This window comes from Phaethon lepturus, unplaced genomic scaffold, assembly GCF_000687285.1.
Source record: "Phaethon lepturus isolate BGI_N335 unplaced genomic scaffold, ASM68728v1 scaffold1472, whole genome shotgun sequence".
In the NCBI taxonomy this organism is placed as follows: Eukaryota; Metazoa; Chordata; class Aves; order Phaethontiformes; family Phaethontidae; genus Phaethon; species Phaethon lepturus.
This window is the reverse complement of record NW_010522415.1, coordinates 21,320-41,494: the sequence shown is the minus strand read 5'-3', so window position 1 is coordinate 41,494 and position 20,175 is coordinate 21,320. Positions and strand designations below refer to the sequence as shown.

The 20,175-nt window shown below is 36.5% G+C and overlaps 1 protein-coding gene across 1 annotated transcript in view; it reads right to left on the bottom strand.

The window, feature by feature from the left end:
* The window catches only part of GBE1 (glucan (1,4-alpha-), branching enzyme 1), a gene marked incomplete at both ends in the record, with an annotated part of 42,589 nt that overhangs the window by 17,701 nt on the left and 4,713 nt on the right, over positions 1 to 20,175 (bottom strand). Inside the window, 2 exons of the mRNA XM_010281786.1 lie at positions 18,290 to 18,499; positions 19,652 to 19,742. Coding sequence (XP_010280088.1) covers positions 18,290 to 18,499; positions 19,652 to 19,742 — 301 coding nt within the window. The remainder of the gene's footprint in view (positions 1 to 18,289; positions 18,500 to 19,651; positions 19,743 to 20,175) is intronic.

The window sequence follows — 20,175 nt, the reverse complement described above, 5'->3', positions numbered from 1 at the left end:
TTAAAAATATTTCATTTAACTAAAGCTTCTCATTTTTTAAGAGTAAACAAGAACAGCAGTTTTGAAGATGCAGAGTATTTTCCATTTTAGTTAAAAACAGAATTTTAGAGTGCCATACCAGACAATACCCGCCCCCCGGAAGCATTAATCCTGATTCCCATAAGTCCAGCGTTACGCATGGAGAAAGCAATTTCATTCACTATGCTGTAAAGCATATAATAGCAATATGCATTTGTGAGACTTGATTCATATTCAGCAATTACTCAGGGAAAATGATTTCTTAGAAATAGGCACATCCCCAAGAAAATGTTTAGGGTTTTTTTTCCCCTCAAAATTCTACTTCATTTGTTGACACAAAGCAGCACTATAAAGTAAGGTCCTTTGGGTACTACTGTCAGAGATGATACAATAAACAGTTAAATTAGGGTGACTGAATATGTGTGACAGTCAGTCTAACATTTTGTCCAGAGAGGAAAAAAAAAAAATATAATAAGAGACTAACTACTTGTCCCTCTTGCAGGTTCTCCCAAAGTCACTATAACTGACCCCAGGGTCACACTGCTGTGTGTCCTTGGCAGCTGGTTCCTTCCCCACTCGTGAATGTGGGGAAGAGCAGCAGCAGTCATGCGCTGTGTGAACTCCACTCCAAGCACTGAACGCTGATCGTCTGCCCATCTAATTCCAGATCAGAAAAGCTGTACCTACCATACACACAGACATGTGCACGCACCGAGAATAACTGCTTTCAGAGAGGTGGAAGTTAAGCAGCTTTGCATACAAAAAGGCAAGTTTTCTTTGGCGAGTATCAGATCTGGGCTCAACCCAGCAAAAAGCAAGATTCTGATGCATGGATCAGGAAGTCGTTTTCTCTAAATTTCCCAATTTTCAAGTGCTTAGAAATTTGATCAATGTTCTGGAAAGATCCACCATTTTAATTTAGCAAGTTAATTCTGCATTAGCCATCTCTATTGTATTTTGCCAAGGAATTAAACATGTTTATGAATATATTCACATGACTTCACTGAAATGCCATTTGCACAAAAAGACAAATTTTCTCAAAGGAATCATGGACTATTATATCTAGTAAGCAGTACAGTGTCCTAGACTTAAATTTTTCAGGCTTGTCCTATCTACACCTGGTAAGAGTAAACCAAGTAATATCAACTAAAGCACTCGGCTATTTGCCATAAAAATGGAAGCAATAACTCAAGTATTACTCAGTAAAGGTTATGTCCTGCAAAATATGAATATAAGAACAGCCTTGGAGGCAAAGCAGATATGTACTTATTGTAATGAAATTTAATATTCTTGATGATTTTTGCTCAGAGGGCTTCCTTAAGTAAATAGGAAAAAAAAAAAGTACTGAAGACAATTACCTGCAGTTTTAACAGAGTCTCCAGGACAAACACATTTTAAAATAGAGAACATCTCAAAAATAAAATTAAAAAACCCCTTTAAAGTACTGATACAACCTACAATGGGTTTCAGCTATGATTTGGATACCCTTAGCACTCATACCACTCATGTTCTACCCAAGTAAATTATACATTGATAAAATAAAAATTTATTTTCTCAAAATAAACTTCTTAGCAAATAGTATATGTGTTTATTCACATAATCAACCCTGCAAATTAACAAATAAAATTTGTTGTTCTGCAACCTGCAACTAAATGACATTTTTAAAATATGCCATCAGGATTTTGCATACAATTTAATGCAATTCATGACTTCCATAATTGAACAGAAATCTCAAGCATTGCAGAGTAGTTTACTGTTCAGCACTGGGTTTGCTTCTGAATTAAGACTAAATATAGTGCAGAAATAGGTAACAAACTATTACATATCAGGTGACTCACAACCTTAAACAGACCATTATCCTGAACTTTCCCCAGAAAACAGCAGAGTTAAAAAGCAGACTGGTGAAGAATCAAATTGCAAGAGATATTTAACTACATTGTTGTGAAGTGTTTTTTGTCCCCTGAAATAGTATGCTATTATACACATGTAAAAGAACAGAAAACAATTATCCTCAACTTTTTGTACTCCCTATATAGAAAGCTAAAATTATACTCTCCATTTCTTTCATTAGCAGTGACAAAATATTAAATACCTGGCAAAATGTTAACACTTTTAAGCTCTACTTTCTCAAAACCATCTTATTAAAAGCCTGAAAGAGTGTTTTCTATAAACTTAATTTCATTTATTATTTTAAAACACTGGTTCCTAAGTTGAGACTCACACAAGTGACTTTAAAGAGACACTGAAGAAGTGTCTGGTTCACTGTGTTTCCTACCTGACCACCTGCTTCCAGCCTTCTGTCTGAAGAACCAAACAGAAACACGTGTGTCCTCTGCAACCACACAGTTTAGCCACAGATGAGAAATGCTACTGTGACCTCCACGCAAGTCAAGGTAGGATTTTGAGCACACTCCCTCCCCTCAAACATGCAGAAACCAAAGCTACAGCTGACAAAGCACTAGCCTTTCCTCTTTGCTGGTGGTAAACACAAAGAGTAATAATGCCAGCATAAAAGCAAATGCAGACACACAAAATATTTCAAACATTAGTATTACGCCTGTATCTTCTAGATGAAAATGCAGACTGTTTTCACGTGAATTCTGGTGGCCATTTTGGTTTTTCTAATGCTAATGAACAGCAACAGGAATTTAAGGAGTAAAGAAGTAAAGTTCTTCATAAATAAGAGCATTTTGAAAACTCCCAAGTAAAAGCATTAAAGAAGTGAAGCAAGAAGACCAGACCTCTGCACTTGAGAAAATTCCAGCCTTAATACGAACATATCTAATATCTGGTTTTCCAAAAGTTAGGTGTACTGATGATTGAGAAGTCTTTGCTGCATGCGGATGACAGTGAACCGTAGTTGCTATCATGGTAACTGAAAGACTCAAATTCATATATACCAGGAACACACTAACAAAACTTTATCAATCTATCATTCAGTATCCATATACCATCACCTATTACTTTTTTTTTTAATAGGTCATTACCTTGAAAATCCAAAAACCGAAACAGTAATCCTCAAGCAACGAACTGTGTCGGCTACTTTTTATGTTAACACAGCAAAGCCAACATCATAAGGAATATGTATTATCATGTACAGAAGCCTGAAAAGGGGGTGACACTTGCATTTTACCATCCTAAGACTTCTACTTAGAAGATATTACCCAAATATCCTTTTACTTTAGTCTCTCGGAGACTGGTATACTGGACCCCTGAAGTCTCAGTTGCCTGTCTGTATTTTATTGACCAAAAGTCTATCTTCCCTTCCTCCCAACTAGACAGTCAGTAGCAATACCAAATCTGTAAAAGGAGAACAAAATTTTAAAACAGGTAGAAGTGTTAATTAATTAGTCAACATCCAGTACAGACATTACAGGATGCTTCTGACATACTAACGCCGTGTCCTGAATGGTAATTTACTGATTTCCTCCCCTGGGAAAGCAGGGGGTGAGGACAGTTCGCTCTTTATACTCATATTAGCTAATACAAAGCTTAGATTACATCCTCTCACACTTCCAGATTTTATCCTCAGCATCAACAATTGCTCTGGACACAGTCCAAAATGTTCTTCTCAGCACCATGGGACAAGACTGCTCAGTTACGCGACAAACTTCAGTATGAAGGGCAGAAAAGTTTGTACTATGAATTGTTAACTTCAGAGAAAAAGGAGATTTCCAGTAGAAGGCTCAGGGACCCTGAAGATTGTCTTATATCATCCCTAGCACGAGATTCAGGAAATGACTGCAGAGGTAAGCAGCCATCTGGCAAAACCGATTTACACATGCATCAGTCCCTATTATCTTTCAGCAAGCACAAAATGCAAAGCTGTTGCATTTGCACAAAACAGCACAGATCCGATTTAATATGAACCCTATTAAGGTTCATATTAAATGGGAATTAATTCTTAAGCACAGTGCAGTATTTCTCAATTTGCTGCAATTTTTGAAGTTATATTCTTCAGCAATGTAATTAAAGATATTAGCTCATCTTATGCTGTGCCATTAGAATTAAGAACTTGCAAATGTAATGCTTTCTGTATGTTTCATAAATACTTTTTCGTGTAAGAGAACTGAAAAACAGGTTTATTTTTGAAGACACTTGTTTTTTCCTCTCAGTTTCTTAGTAGATACTATCGTTTCGGCTATATAATTTGCACTTTATGAAGATTAATACAAGAACAATAAGCACATTTATAATAGATTGTTAAAGTAACTGTTTAGCATATAATATGTAGCAAGATTATTATTTGAATTGTCTCTGGCAAAAAAAAGCTAAAATGTAATTTCTGTATTGATTCACAGCTATGCTTTGTTTTATCTATGACTATTTTTAAAGAATTAAGCACCTAATTTGAAACCTTTTGCAAACCGAACATATGTTTTAACATACCCACTATCTTTCTATAGCCACAAAATTTGTAAGTTCCATCAAAAACATGTGGGAAAGAGACTGTGCCAAAACATACTCAGTTGTACTCCCACTAATCCACTGAAATTAAATTGTGACAATGGAAACCTCAGAGAGTATCTTGAAAATATTCAGTTAGAATAATCAGTGTCCTTATATTAGACATAAATTAAAAGAAAACATACATTACTGTCTACAGCTTATTTGGAAAACTGTTTAAAAACAAAACACTCCTCCACACCCCAGAATCTTTAAGTGCTCTATTTCCATTTTCAAGTCAAGACAGAAGTGGAAACTCTCAAGACAAGGCATCAATACCTTTTGATAGTATTAAAATCAACTTATATTGCTGAAAGATCTCTGATTAGTGCACTAGAACTTGTATATTTATCACAGAATCACAAAATTGTTTGGGTTGGACTAGATGACCTTAAAAGGTCCCTTCTACTCCCTTGCCTCAGGAAGGAACATCTTTCACTAGATCAGGTTGCTCAAAGCCCCATGCCACTCGACCTTGAACACATCCAGTGATGAGGCATCTGCAAACTTCAAGGCAACCTGTGCTGCTGTCTCACCAGAGTCACTGCAAAAAGCTTCTCCTTTATGCCCAATCTAGATCTATCCTCTTTCAGTTTAAAACCATTGCCCCTTGTCCTGTCACCACAGGCCTTGGTAAAAAGTCTCTACCTTTCTTGCTTATAAGCCCCCTTTAAGCATTGAGAGGCCACAATAAGGTCTCCCTAGAGCCTTCTCTTCTCCAGGATAAACAACCCTAACTCTCTTAGCTTTTCTTCACAGGATAGGTGTTCCATCCCTCTGATCATTGTTGTGGCCTTCCTCTGGACCCACTCTGACAGGTCATATCTGTCTTGTGCTGGGGACCCCAGAAATGGATGCATTACTCCAGCTGGGGTCTCACCAGAGTGGAGTAGGTGGGGGGAATCACTTCTTTCAGTCTGCTGGCCACATTCTTTTGATATGGCCCAGTATATGATTGGACTTGAAGATTCTTTCCAACCAAATCTCTTTTTTGTTCTGCCAAATTTGGATGATGATGGTGCTCCCCTGAGAGCAACTGTAGATGCAGCCTACAGAACATTCATTCTTTCCCATACACAATTAATCAGCTTATAACAATGCTATTTCACACTACTTTCTGTAAGTCACTAGCTTTGTTAACTGATGTTGGATAAGCATTAGAAAGAACATACAGCTTAAAGTTCTTTCCATTTATCCATTTCCTGATAGACTTTGTTTCCTCCCCACTTAACCCAATGACAAAATAATTACCTCGGAACATCTTATAACATAGCCAAAGTAGATTTTCATCTTTTCCAATGCCCTTATCCAAGAAGATGGGGGCAAAGGAAGCTTAAAAACATTGATAATGTAAATTTTACTGTTTTGTAGATGACTCTTCTTCTCCAAAAATAATTCACTTCATAAATAATCTTTGGGGTTTAAACATCAACCCCAGAATGGATATAAGCCTCCAACTACTACTTAGGGCTTTGATTTAAATATTGATTTCCATTTTGAAGGAAAAAAAACCCCAGAATTTCAGATTACAGGGTGGTAAAAAAAGCCTAAAAATCTGTAGTAATAAACACTAAACACTCAAACCAGAAGATGGGGAGAAAAAGCAGTGGAAATCTTTTGGGATTGTTTTGTTTTTCTCCAGTGTTTGGCTGACTTCTTGATTACTCAGATTCACCAATTCTTTGAACATAGAAAGTATCTAGGGAATCTAATGCCAAGAGCTAAATTTCAACAACAAAAAAGGAATTTCACTTATACTTGTTGTTCATAGGACCAACTGTATGCCTAGCAATTTGAAAACTTATGCTATTTATTTCCTTAACGTAAACACTAACTTAGGTACTTGTTTCTGAATGTCTAAGCTTAATCCATTTCAAATTAAATAAATTAAGAAAAGAAACCCATCAATTCTAAATTACAGAATTCAGAATAAGAAATGGTTTTGGCTTATAGCTGTGACTATTTTTAGAACCTCAAAAGGTCATTCTTTTACACAACCTTGGCACATGAAGGAATGGAGTATATGTAAAAATTTCATTTGTGTGAACTATTCTATTTGTTATTATTTATTCTAACTATTTACCATTCTGACCTATGTGGTATAATAAATGAAACAAACTTAAATGTGTTTCCCCCCCCCCCACCCCCCCCAATGTGGGAGAAGGGGAGAAGGGAGGGGAAAGAAGGCAAGGGGGAATTTAGCACTGCCTCCACCCGCTTGTAAAAGGTCAGGGGATGGAAATGTAACACTGACCAAAACTAATATCTCAATTGAATAGTGCTCATAGGGATAATTTTACTACCAGTTGTGGTTTAATAATGAATGGATTCTGTCCTGAAAAGACACCAATTTCTTTTACTTACTCTATTAGAAAACTGTTGCAGAAAACTTAAGTATACTAAGAATAACAAGCCTGTGCTAAATGCTGTTCTAAAAATCTCATGCCCTAATCAAGGTGTGCTACAGTGTTAATAAAATGTTACTAAACAGCAAGGGGAAAAAAGCTGATCACTGTAAAGCACTAAGGAAAACAGCACATACCACCAGTTGCCGAAGCTTTTGTGGGTTACAAATATAAGCCCTAGGGCGTAGCTGGACTGGATGCTCATTTTGATAGGGTGAAAGGAATATGGCTTCACTCCACATCATGAAGTGACAAATTCTATGGTGTTTGCATAAATCCTTCCAGCCAAGATGTGATCTAATGTGTTTATTTAATTGGGAAAATTACAACAGTCATTACTTTCTTTACATGTCTTAAAGAGAATAAAGACAGAATAAGAATAAAGAGAGCAAAGAACACTCTCCTTTTCATTGTGAAGCCCTTTGATATATACGCTCACTTAAATAGCCATAGTGCAATGACTAAACACATATGCAAAACCCCCACACTTTTACTTAGTAATTCGCCAGAGAACTTCATTCTCAGCTCTTTGTTCAAACAGACTGAGATGTCTTCTACAGAAATAAATTACTAGAGCACATAGCAGTGACTTATTATACAGATGTGCTTTTTCATTCTCGTGTTTGTCTATCCTTATAGCTGCATTTGACAGGATTTACTGCACAATAATTAGATTGAAGAAATCAAGAGGAGTAAGGTCTGCAGAAAATTACTTATTCTGCTGGGTTTGGCTGGGATACAGTTAATTTTCTTCACAGTAGCTAGTATGGGGCTGTGTTTTGGATTTGTGTTGATAACACGGGGATGTTTTAGTTACTGATGAGCAGTGCTTACACAGCATCAAGGCTTTTTCTCCTTCTCACACCATCCCACCAGTGAGTAGACTGAGGGTGCACAAGAAGTTGGGAGGGGACACAGCTGGGACAGCTGACCCCAACTGACCTCAGCATATACCATGTTCAGTTTTGGGCCCCTCACTACAAGAAGGATGCTGAGGTGCTGGAGCATGTCCAGGGAAGGGCAACAGAACTGATGAGGGGTCTGGAGCACAAGTCTTATGAGGAGCAGCTGAGGGAACTGGGGTTGTTCAGTCTGGAGAAGAGACTCCACAACTACCTGAAAGGGGGTTGTGGCAACGAGGGTGTTGGTCTCTTCTCCCAAGTAACTAGCGATAGGACAAGAGGAAATGGCCTCAAGTTGTGCCAGGGGAGGTTTAGATTAGGTATTAGGAAAAGTTTCTTCATGGAGAGAGCGATCAAGCATTGGAACAGGTTGCCCAGGGAGGTGGAGGAGTCACCATCACTGGAGATATGCAAAAAAAGTGTGGATGTGGCACTTCGGGACCTGTTTTAGTTGCATTGACAGTTGGACTTTATGATCTTAGAAGTCTCTTCCAACCTTGATGATTCTGTGATATAAAGCTCTTTCCTGGACATGGCCGAACACCTGCCTGCCAATGGGAAGCAATGAATGAATTCTTTGTTTTGCTTTGCTTGAGTACACAGCCGCAATGAATGAATTCTTTGTTTTGCTTTGCTTTAGTACACAGCGTTTGCCTTCCCTATTAAACTGTCTTTATGTCAACCCATGAGTTTTCTCACTTTTACTCTTCTCATTCTTTCTCCCATCCCACCATGAGTTTTCTCACTTTTACTCTTCTGATTCTTTCTCCCATCCCACCATGGGGGCAAGTGAGCAAGCAGCTGCATGGTGCTTAGTTACCAGCTGGGGTTAAACCACAACACTTGTACACTTACTTCCGTCACTCCCAACTAAACTCATTAAGTTAATCTGAGTAGAATAACTTAGAACAAACTTTTGTGTCAAAAACTTTTCTATCCAAACTAATAATGATCATCTTTATGGCTATGAATTTGTTTCTAAATAACTTTATACCAATTTTTACGAGATTACAAGGAATTATAATAAAGATACATAAAAATATGGGTAAAGAGTTAGCCTCTTTATCAAAGAAGAGATACAGTGAGGAACCAGGACAATCAGATGTTTGATTGCAATTCTCATGGCAAATTATGGAGAAGTCTATAAAGCTACCTTTTTCCAAGGATCTGCCCCAAACAAATGCATAGAAAAAATAGCCAAGCATATTTAGTGTAATATGCTTTTTTAAAAAAAGTTGGACTGTTCTTCCAAACCTGGTTTAGAAAAATATGCTCTGTTCCCAGGGATAAAGCTTTTCATACAAGATTTTCTTTATTCACTAAGACATATTTGACATGATACACTATTTAAGTTCTTCAGACTTGTCCTGTAACTGTATGAGCCAGAACAGAACCTAGAAGAAAAATCAGCAAAAGGTACTTCCAGTCCACCCATTACTACTATAATGCTATCACTACAGAATCTGTTTCTGTATCTTCATTACAATTTCACCAATAATTTTCCAAGTATGAACTCTAATAAAATTTATCTCAATAACACGTTAGTTCCAAAATCAAAGTAATTTTGGCATTTAAATAACCCTAAAGAGAACATCCATATCAGCTGCGTGAGTCCATAAAAATCTTCCCTAAATTTTAGCATAGAATCACCAACATAGTCCCATCCAAAACTGAAATCTCAGCCAGTGGCTACAGCTAGGAATCAATTTGGTAGGACAGAGACAGGTACCACCTGAAGCAGCAGACTGGCCAGCTCTGTTGGGATGCATTGACCTCCATCTTCAGTTAGAATCAACTTCTAGAGACAGGAATTTAGTCTTTATGCTAGTCCATGAAATGGCATTCCTCAAGATAACATGGCATCCTTTCAAAACTGAAAGTAACATAACAGATCAATATTACTATTCACATATCACTTCTGATCTGTTGGCCATAAATACACTACTGACTTTTGGAAAAGCATACAATGTTTTGATAGTTGTTTTCTGCTTTGTAGATATGGTTAATTGTTTTGTCCCGTTACAAATTTTCTTTCTCCCTCTTCAGTGAGCTTTCCAAAAATGGATTTCAAGTGGATTCGTACATTATACAACACATACCCACACTAGAATCAGAAAAAAATGACAGTTGTTTTTATGACCCCATCTTCTTTCCCTGCCATGAGTGGTACCATGCCTAATTTTCCTCCAACACAGAACTTCTTTGGCTGAAACCCTGAAGAAAGTGAACATTCCCCACTTCATTTGCAGATTTTCCTTAAAACCTCTCCCTCATCTCAAATGTATACATTCTTCACCCCCCAGTACAATCTTCTATTCACAACAGATACTGCTCATATCACCTGCTGCAGTAATCACATAGGATTCTGTGAAAGTTGTCCATTTCTGTGTGGATTACTAAATGGAAGATCATTATTGTATTTAGACTGATGAGGAATGATTCTCTGCAATGTGTTGAATCTTGCCTAATTTTAGATCTTTATTGAAATACCATAATCAACTTCAAGCAAGAGTGACTGTGTCTATTCAAGATATGATTGAATTTAATTGGGTACAAGTGGTGACCTCTGTATTTCAAAATATGCCACCTGACAAAATTTAGAACAATTGTCTGCGATTCTTCAGTGTGCCTTTTCTTCAAGTATCTATGTATTGCTTTGTTACTATATTACTTTCTGCAGCTACACTTTAGAATGTACACACAAAGCTCTGATTGCCAGGTTGGAGGTTAATATGGGAAACTGGACACTTCAGAGAAAGTTACACATTCTTACAGGAAGCTCTGAGTTTCAGAACATCTGTGGATTGAAAGCCTCCCAGTCTGTTATATCAACCTAAGTACAGTGCAGTAAAACAATTAAGCTTAGATGAAAGTTTAATTCAAAAACTACAGCAATTCTATAGCAGGTCTAGACTGTATATACTATAAATCATATGCTCACGGCTGGAACTTTTTTCCACTATTATTTTAATCTTTCCGATTATATCACAGTAAGTTCCAATACATCATCCCTTCTGTTAATGCTTCGAGTACTCATTCCCTTAAGTAAGGCAATTTATTAACTGCTATGTCCCCATACTTGAATATTAGCTTGTTAACATTCACAATTATTACTAAAAAGAAGAGAAGGAGAAAATACAAACAAACATTTTCAGACATGGAAGGTCTTAATCTTTAAGGATTAAGTTTTATAAAATACTTTCGTGCTTTTACAGTCACCCTCAAAGTCTGGTCTGCTAGAAGCACACTGCTAAGGACATATGCAGGCCCATTCTTTAAAGTCAATCTGTAATCAAAATAATTACATTTATGAGCTGTGGAGGAAAAAAAAATAAGCCTCATATTACATAACAAGCAGTGTTTTCTTAAAACAGTCATTAAAAAACAATCTTTGCCAGCCAAATCCAATTCCGATGCATATTATGGGGATCTCTAAATACAGAGCTTTCAAAAATTAATTTAGCGAAGGAAGACTGGCAGGAAACGAATTAAAATCAGCATAGCTAAAGGTTTTGCATTATGAAACACAACTTATATCCCTGTTCCTACTATAATTGCCCCAGAATCAGCAATATACCAAAAAAAAGATCAAATGACTGAGAATCTAGCTCGTTGGCAACTATCACTGCATTGCCTCTAATCTAGCTGAAATTATGGCTAAGGTATCTCCCCAATGAATACGTTTGTGACAAACATGACCTGACAGTGGATGTCATTACGACTGCATAAATGCACCTGGAAGAATGTCACCTGTACCTGACTAAATCCTCAGAAGCTGCAGAACAGAACACTTCAGAAACTATACCTACACTCTGGGAAGTCAACTCTTCTGTATACAATACTTTAATTCTTCAGTAATTTTCCACTGCCACCCTTCCCTCTCCCCTCCCATGGGATCAACAGTGTCCCAAAACCTGTATAGCTTAAACTTCTAAGGAAATTGCTTGGTTGAGAGAAAGCTGCGAAGAAGTCATTACATTAGAGTTACACAAGGTAAGAAAAGTAAAGTTAGAGAAAGACAGGTTTGTTAATAGCCTCAAAGATTCAAAAGGAAGAACACAGCAAGGTGCAAAACTGAAAAAGAAAATCATATGGAGTCTGAAGAGGATAACCCAGCACCATCAAGGGTCTGTTACAAGTAGTGGCAGCCTCCTTTCTCCCACCTGACCAATGCCTACCTGGCCAGCAGGGACTCTTCAGGTGTCTTATTGGGCACTGAGTATACTAGCAGTTTTTAAACCCTACCTTGTCTCCTTTATGTATATTAACTAATAAGCAACATTTTGCAGTCAAGTATACCCTCTTTGCACTCTGTAAAAGACACCTGAACAGAGCAACCCCAAGATGGACAGTAAAAACACATATACCACATTATCTGCATTTTGTAACTCCCGATGATGTGCCAACTTTCCTTAAGTGCATTAGGCAAGGAACCATAATCTTTAATACTGCAGTAATCCATAATGCATCAAATTATATAAATTTAAAATGCTAAACATGCAAGTGTGATAAAGTAGCAGCATATCCATTTCTTCCTGACAACTGACTGTTACAAACCATGGCGATGCTCCCACATAAGGCAACAAGTTTTTCACTTCCACAGATTTTTAGAAGAGCTCAACACTGAAGCGTAGGCTACTTAAGCCCACAACATTTCTCTGGACATCTATGGTAGGAGAAATGTGAGCCCAGACAGGTACTCCTACTAACCAAAACACATTTCCCAATTCATTCCACCTAATAATGATATTACACAAGCGGCAGCTAAAGATTGGGAAAGTCAGCAATCAGAAGAAAGGAAAACATTTTCAGATAAAGAACAGCTGTTTAAGGAAAAATTAAATACTGACCTTAACAGAGGCTGCTGAAGATCTTAGAAGATCAACATGCCTTTACGGAGTCAGATCCTGAACTGATCCTAAATACTATCTATTGACATCAGTGGACTTTTTTTCCCCGTAAAATACAGCATGAAGTTTATGCAGGATTTAAACACCAGGTGGCCGAAAAGGCCATTGTCTCAGCATCCAAACATAGGTGTACTGTGCCATTTTAGATGCAAGTGAGCATCCGAGCTACATGCATAAGGCTGGACCACAGGACAGGGAAGAGAAGCTTCAGTGACCCACACCACTCTGGAGGGGCAAGCTAGAGGACAGGCCATCTAAACCAGAATTAAAACACATGCTTTGGCATCTGACAGCTGCCCTATTTCTGCTGCACTAACAGCAGAGCTAAAAGCAGCTTCTGAACCGTAGTAGTTTATAACCTACTTCAAGAAAAAAAATGAAAAAAGGGTAGCATACTGAGCTATGATCAGCTGCTCCACCAACAGTTCAGAACACTGAGGTGGAGAGAACATCTGGTTAGGTGGCAGGGGAGCAGCATGTCATCTGTTGCCCTGATGTAAATTGTGGCTTGTGGGACACAGCATTTATACTCTGAATACTACCTGTATCATTTCAAAGCACATTTGGCATGGACATCACTTGGGACTTCATAAAACTAAGGAGGAAGAAAAGACTAAATAATGGGAGAAATATATCTTCTTTTCATCGGCTTAAGTAAATTTCGTTTTCTCTGCAGCACTTAGAAGCCTTAATTCCCAAAACAGAGAATATCACCAGCAAATACAAACAAGACAAAACATGTAGGTGGACAGGCCAAAAGATTTCCACTAGTTATGATTTGGTGTCTTCACAGTAGAACCAAAGGATGGACAAATAAAATCCAGTCTAAAAAAGCACTGAAAGTAAGGACTCAAAAAGCCTCAAAAGAGATGCCAGGGATGTCTGCTCGCCCCAGAACCTTGTAACTAATATCATTTCTTGCTGATCGTACTGCTGCATTCAAGGAAGCAGGACTCTAACTAAAACCAGAATGTAATTCAACCTCTGACTTTTGTAACAAATTCTTCTCCTAGATTGAGCAAAAACTTAAAATTCTGGCTAAGTGCTCAAGTGAAAAGGGTCACAGTATTAAAAAAAACAACAACAACAACAAAAAAAAACAAATAAAAAACTTTGGGCATCACATGATTTCTGCCGAGTTTTACTTCTACTTCTATTCCTAAAGGCTCAAAGAAATAAATCAGTATACCTGTTGTGCCTTAGAATTCAATTAAGAAAGTGTAGAATCCAGCAAAACCTAATGAGAATAGAGGAAAACAGATTTTTTTTTTAAGAGGCTTTAAAAATCAAAATAATACTCTCAGATCTCAATAAGTCTAGAAATGCAGTATCATTTACACATTTTAATTATGTAGTGCTTGGAAAAAAAAAAACAACACACTTTATCTTTGCAAGGTAATATTTTGTTCTCTATTCTTTTTAAATTGTTTTGCCTGATTAGTATTTTAGACACATTTGCTATGTGGAGAAAAGAATTGAAATCAAAACAAAATCAATCACTCCAGTTGTGATCCCACCTGGTCTCCAGGGTCTACAGCATCATTTCTAATGAACTCGGCAGCTGAATAATCTTTGAATATGATTTTAGGAAGGAAAAATTGTTATACTTAGCTTGTGCTAAATTAATTAAAAGCAGAATCTTTACTTAAGATGGAAGGATATATACATGTATTTCACATGAGCTATCTTAACCAGGATCACAATACAGACAAGGCATTTAATTTGCCACAAAATTAACCAGTGCCAGCTAGACTACAGATCCAGAGTTTGTGGCATCCCTTTTACCTTACAGCATTGCACTTTCATGAATTCGGGGTAGAAAGCCACATCTTCAATAGGAACCAAGACAAAGGTTATAAAAGTTGGTTTTAAAAAAGTATTATTAAAATAAACTGGAATGCTCACTCAAGCTTTGTAGTTCTGGTTTTGGGTTGGCCGCTGAAGGGGCTGGTGGGAACAGACACGGACATGGGTACTACCAGGAGGGGGTGGAGTTGAAGGAAAGGAAAATTCACCTAATTAACATGTTTGAGGAAAAAACTGCCCAGTTCCAGATTTTAGAAAAACGAAAAATGTGCCAAAGTTATGAAAGAGGAAGTTTATTTCCAAATCTATTTTTTTTGCTTTTTAAAAGCAGAATTTATAATACTTTTCCTTTAAAAAGTTAAGCAGATAGTATTCTTTTACTTATCTAGTTATTTTACCTCCAAATTCTCGTTTTACTGAAATTGAGGTTTTATTCTCCTGTGACAACACATTGTACAGCATAATTTTTAAGATGGTGTTTGTTGTATAAACATAGATTAAAAATATTTTTATTATTTATTATAAAAATAATTTTTTTATTATATTTATTATATAATGCTCATTGAGTTGTCCCAAAATCCACAATACAAAACATGCCTTCATCTTCTTAAGTTGCACTATGGTGTGAGATACAACATCCAGGTTGTCCTTTGAACAGTTTCACTGCTGCTTTTCTTGGAGCTACTCTCTACTTACATGAACATTACTAAAAATATAGTATTGAAAATACACCACGGATATAGTCCTTTTTTTGCATGGATGTAGATCTTTTACCACCTGTTACAGCAAGTATTCACAGTCCCCTTCCCAGATAACTGAAGAATCTCACAAATGCTGTGAGACAAACTTATTTACATCTTGGCTTTTGAAGAAAATGTAGACAGATGAGCTAATAAATCATTTGTTTCTTAATCACTTTTATGGCAGAGAATTAGTTTCTCTCAATTCCTAAGTACATTGAGCATTCTTGCATTTGCTGTTTAAGTACCTGTAGATTTAACAGTTCTTGCCACTACAGAAGGAAAGGGATTTAGTACAGCGCTGTACAGGAAAGAAGGCTGTACTAGCTGAAGAGATTTGTCTCAGAAAGCAAGCTTTTCTGTACACATTCAATAGACTGTTCGGTGTCATTTATTTTCGGCAAACTTCGAATATCTGCAAGCAACTCTAGTCTCTCACAGATTTTTATACTCCCCTCTTTCAGACTAGAGATGCACATTTACCGGTATGGAAACTAGCAGGCATGTCTATAAAAAAGTCTAAATGGAAAAAATCCCCAACACTTTCAATAAAATGTCAGTTCTGATTCTTTCCCAATTTTGTTTGGGACTTGTACACATAAAAAAAATTTTAATCATTTCTGAGCAGCTGTGAACAAACATGATTTTTATATCTCTTAAGCCTTAGAATTTGACTATAAATACAAAGAATATTTAGTGTTTCAGATATTAGGACTAAAGAAAGCCTTAATGACTAAAAACAATTCACTGCACAGCTTCCTGTGCTTGAAAAGGAAGGAGAGATTTCCCTAAAAGTTGAACAAAAGAAACCCAAATTGGTTGTTGCATTTCACTAGAGGGCAGGGGATGGGGAATGCCATACAAGGGACCCCCAGTCATCCACAGCATTACTTTTACTCATCAGTAGAGCATAGATTCAATTTCTCTGGTCTCTGCTACTTCCTAATCTCTTCTCTCCCCCTCACAGGTCTTTCCACTCCCCCTTTCCAGCACTCAGTCCGGCATCTATTCCAATCACACAGGATGAAAAGTAATTATGCAGTAGTGTCCCTCCCCAGCAAGTACAGGCACGTATCACTGACCGGAGAGACCTGCGTAGGAAGTCCTTCAGTTCTGAATAAATGGTTAACATTGCCAAGTGCTACCTGGAAAGCAACTTGCTGCTTCTTTCATTTACAAATCCTTCCAAAACACTCAATAGCAGCACCACTTTCTTTCCCAATAGAAAGAACCTGTCTCTGGAACAGAGAAAGGTCCATAATTGCATTCAATTTATTTTTGCACTAGAGAAATTGGTACTACACACTTGTTGATTATGCATAAGCATAAAATGAAATAAAGTGTGAAATACCATTGTATTGATATTAAAGCTTAAGATTATCTGAAATAGAATTTATTTGAATATGAATGTAAACATTAATAGGAAGCAACTCAAAAAGGAAATTCTTATTGGACATATTAAAAAGCATTTTTTATAGTAATTAAAATCACTATTAAAAGAGACCCCCTCAATTCATCAGTTAAATTGTCACAAATAAAAAGTAAATAAAAACAACTAGTCCTGTTAAGTAACATAGTGCATAAGTCTCTTATTACACTGGTCACTCCGTTTAATTGAAATCGTGAGTTAATGCGCAAGTTTCCATTAAACAGTTGACCTATGCTATGTAACATTATTTCTGCAATAGTGACCTTCTTAGACAGTTACAGCCACCATAAGCTATGAAACTGTCAGCCTCAAGGGTATAGCCTATGAGTACAAGAAAAATCTTTTTTGGCAACTAACTGAACATAGGTAATTCTGATCCAAGGTTTAAGGACATCTGCAATGTAAGTATATCCCGTTAATGGCAATTCAATGCAAGTGAGGGAGAAAAACAGAGGGAAAACCATAAATTGAACCTGCAGCACAAAACCTTACAACTAAAAGATTAACAAGAGATCAGAACTCTACCGTCGCTGAGTGATGAGCCACCAAAGGAACCACTCAAGTGTAATCTTGAAAGGGTTAAACCAGAACTTCATAACTGATAAGAAGGGCAAACAAGACTGTCATGCATTTCAAGGGGTGGGGAAAAGAAAATTTATCAAGGAGTAAAAGGTGAGTGATATGGTATAGAATTTATTAAGAAATGTAATAAGAAGATTGTGGGGTTGTGCGAAACTTATTGTGGGATATTTAGGGGAAGAATCAACGACAACGAAATGGAGGAATCAAGGTGGTTCAGGGATGAACAAACATAGGAAAAAACGGAAGGAGGAGACTGAAATATACTGGCTGCCTGCCTGTGTCTGTTTCTCCATTTAAACCACTGAAATATTCAGCATGCGAAATAAATCCCCTCACCCCCAATGCATCAGAGAATACAAAGTAAACAATATTAAATGCTAATCATCATCTGGCGTTAACACATGGTTTGACACAGACTATATTTATACTAGTTAATTAAGTGTACCCAAACGGGGTCCCTAACACTGCCTACTGAAAGTGACCCCTGCTCTGTATTAACTGTAGGTTGGCCTCTGGAAGCTCTTTGGAATGGAGTTAGTTGTCCTGGGAAAAAACTTTTGCTACATTTCAACAATCCGACAGTTTAACAACACATTTCCAGAGCTTACAAGTTTTCTTTGGCTTTTTTTATTCTTTTATTTATTTCTATTTTAAAATAAAATATACTCAATATAATATATGGAATATATTATACATAAATATAATATGAAAAGCCAAATCCATTTTATAATATGTAAAATACATAATTAAATATAATATATTCCTATATAATAAATGTTCAAATATGTATCTATAAAATATTTGAATCTATTTAAAAATAAGAATTATATAATACATACAATGGTATAGAATATGTATAGATAACAAAACCTAAATACTATTATTTAGTGTTAGATTTTAAGGATTTAGCAAAGTAAAGGAATTTAACTCAGCATATCATAGATGTTGAACAACCCAAATAACTCTTCCAGTTTGGCAAATACTGTAGTTTTAATAGAATTGGTAAGAACTAATAACCACTACCACACCTGAAGTAACATTTTATACTTACTTTGCATAGTCAAAGAGCCTGCTGTCCCAGAGCTGATGAGTTCCTTTAGGACCGGAATGGAAAAAACAAGAATCTGTACCATCAAATTTGTTGAGACCATCTTCAGAGTTTTTTGACGCATGGCTGTGCACAACATCCAGCAGAACAGTGATGCCCATTGAGTGAGCAACATCAATCATTTCTTTCAGGTCATCTGGAGTTCCGTAACGGCTATCAGCATGAAATTGCAATGTGTTATGAGTGGTACAATCTGAACTTAAGCTGACAAGACAAAACATTACTCATGAAAACTACATCAAAGTCAGCAGTTCTTCATCACCTAGTTTCCAGCTGTATATAGGGGTTTTTCTCAGACTCTTCAATAATAGCTTTAATTCATTAAAAACTGACAATTACAAAAAACTAATTACAAAAATTACATCAGGTATGCATGTAAGCTTTTGCAGAAATTTTTTCAAAGTTTTAGTCTTTTCTTTTAATCTGCTAAGACATCAAATTCAGTATGAAAGGTAACTGATACAACTTAAAGCTTCTATTTAATAATGAATACTTCCTTACTTTGTAAGAGCCAATACATTTATATTACTGGAATAAAGTAATACATAATGACTATAAAAGTAAATGTACATTCATTAAAGTCCCCAAAACACACCATCTGCTGCTGTCCTGCTTAGTTATTTGTTTTAGATACTACACTATTTTCCAACTTGTTTTTAAATAAAGATTTTTGTCTCCTGTGTCTGACACACCTTTCTTTCAAATAATTAAGCCAGTTAAAACTTGCTGTCTATCTAAATTCAGCCTGGTTGTCATTTGAGCTTCACCAAGGGAAAAAAAACCCACAACATTCAGGTTTATCATAATTTTCTTAACAATTATCTGAATAAATTTTCCATCTATTCTCACCCTAGGCCTCAAATCTAAGTACAGTCTGTTACAAGTGTAGGAAAAGTTCCTACAGAATGCACAGAGCCATGATTTTAATCAAGTTTATTATGAACAAGTAGTGTACAGTTCTGCTTATGATAAAAGAATGACTTACACATCGTGTTTGTTACCGCCAAGAATTCCACAACACAAAACCCATCCATTAAGACTGACGAAGCTGCATTAGCTCGAATATGCTATGATAGCTGAACTTACTTACAACCTTTTTATTTGTATCCTCTATGAAGTGTTTCACAAACCAGCTGATCACTATGCCAAACAGATTTCAGATTTAAGAGGAAGCTAGAGTAAACACCTAAGCCATTACTTTCTCTTTCCATTAAACACTCACTTGCAAACACACACATACAGGCATACTGATTTCAATGGCTGGGGAGTAAGGTAAAAACAGAGAAGATGCTGAAGTAAACTTACCTTGATGCTGCGAAGAAGCTTGTGACCTGATAACCAAAACTAGCATAGTATGCATGTTCCATAATAGCCATCAGCTGGACACAGTTATATCCTATAAAAAATAGAAGAAATAAAACAACCCCCTGCCTTAAGGATAGTTAAAAGATTCAAGATCTGTAACATCGATTCCAGTCTTGTCTCATTTTAGCTGCTTCTAACTTTAATGACTAACAACTAAATATTCAGTCTCTTTCAAGACTTAATTCTACCTAGTAGTTTATACTTACATGATCTTCCATTACAAATGGAATGGTCAGTTTGTTGGGTGATCTGCATATAACTAGGTGTATTGAGTCTCTCAGATTTAGAAAGCAGTAAGTGATTGGCAAATTAATTTTTATTTAACTTCAGAATGTTAGCTATGCCAATCTGTGTGTCTCAAACTTCTCCTTCATTTTTGACACTTGCAGTCAGGGAGCATGGGGGTACTCACTGGCTACACATACTATACCTTAAACCCTATTGAATCGTTTTTTACCACTTCA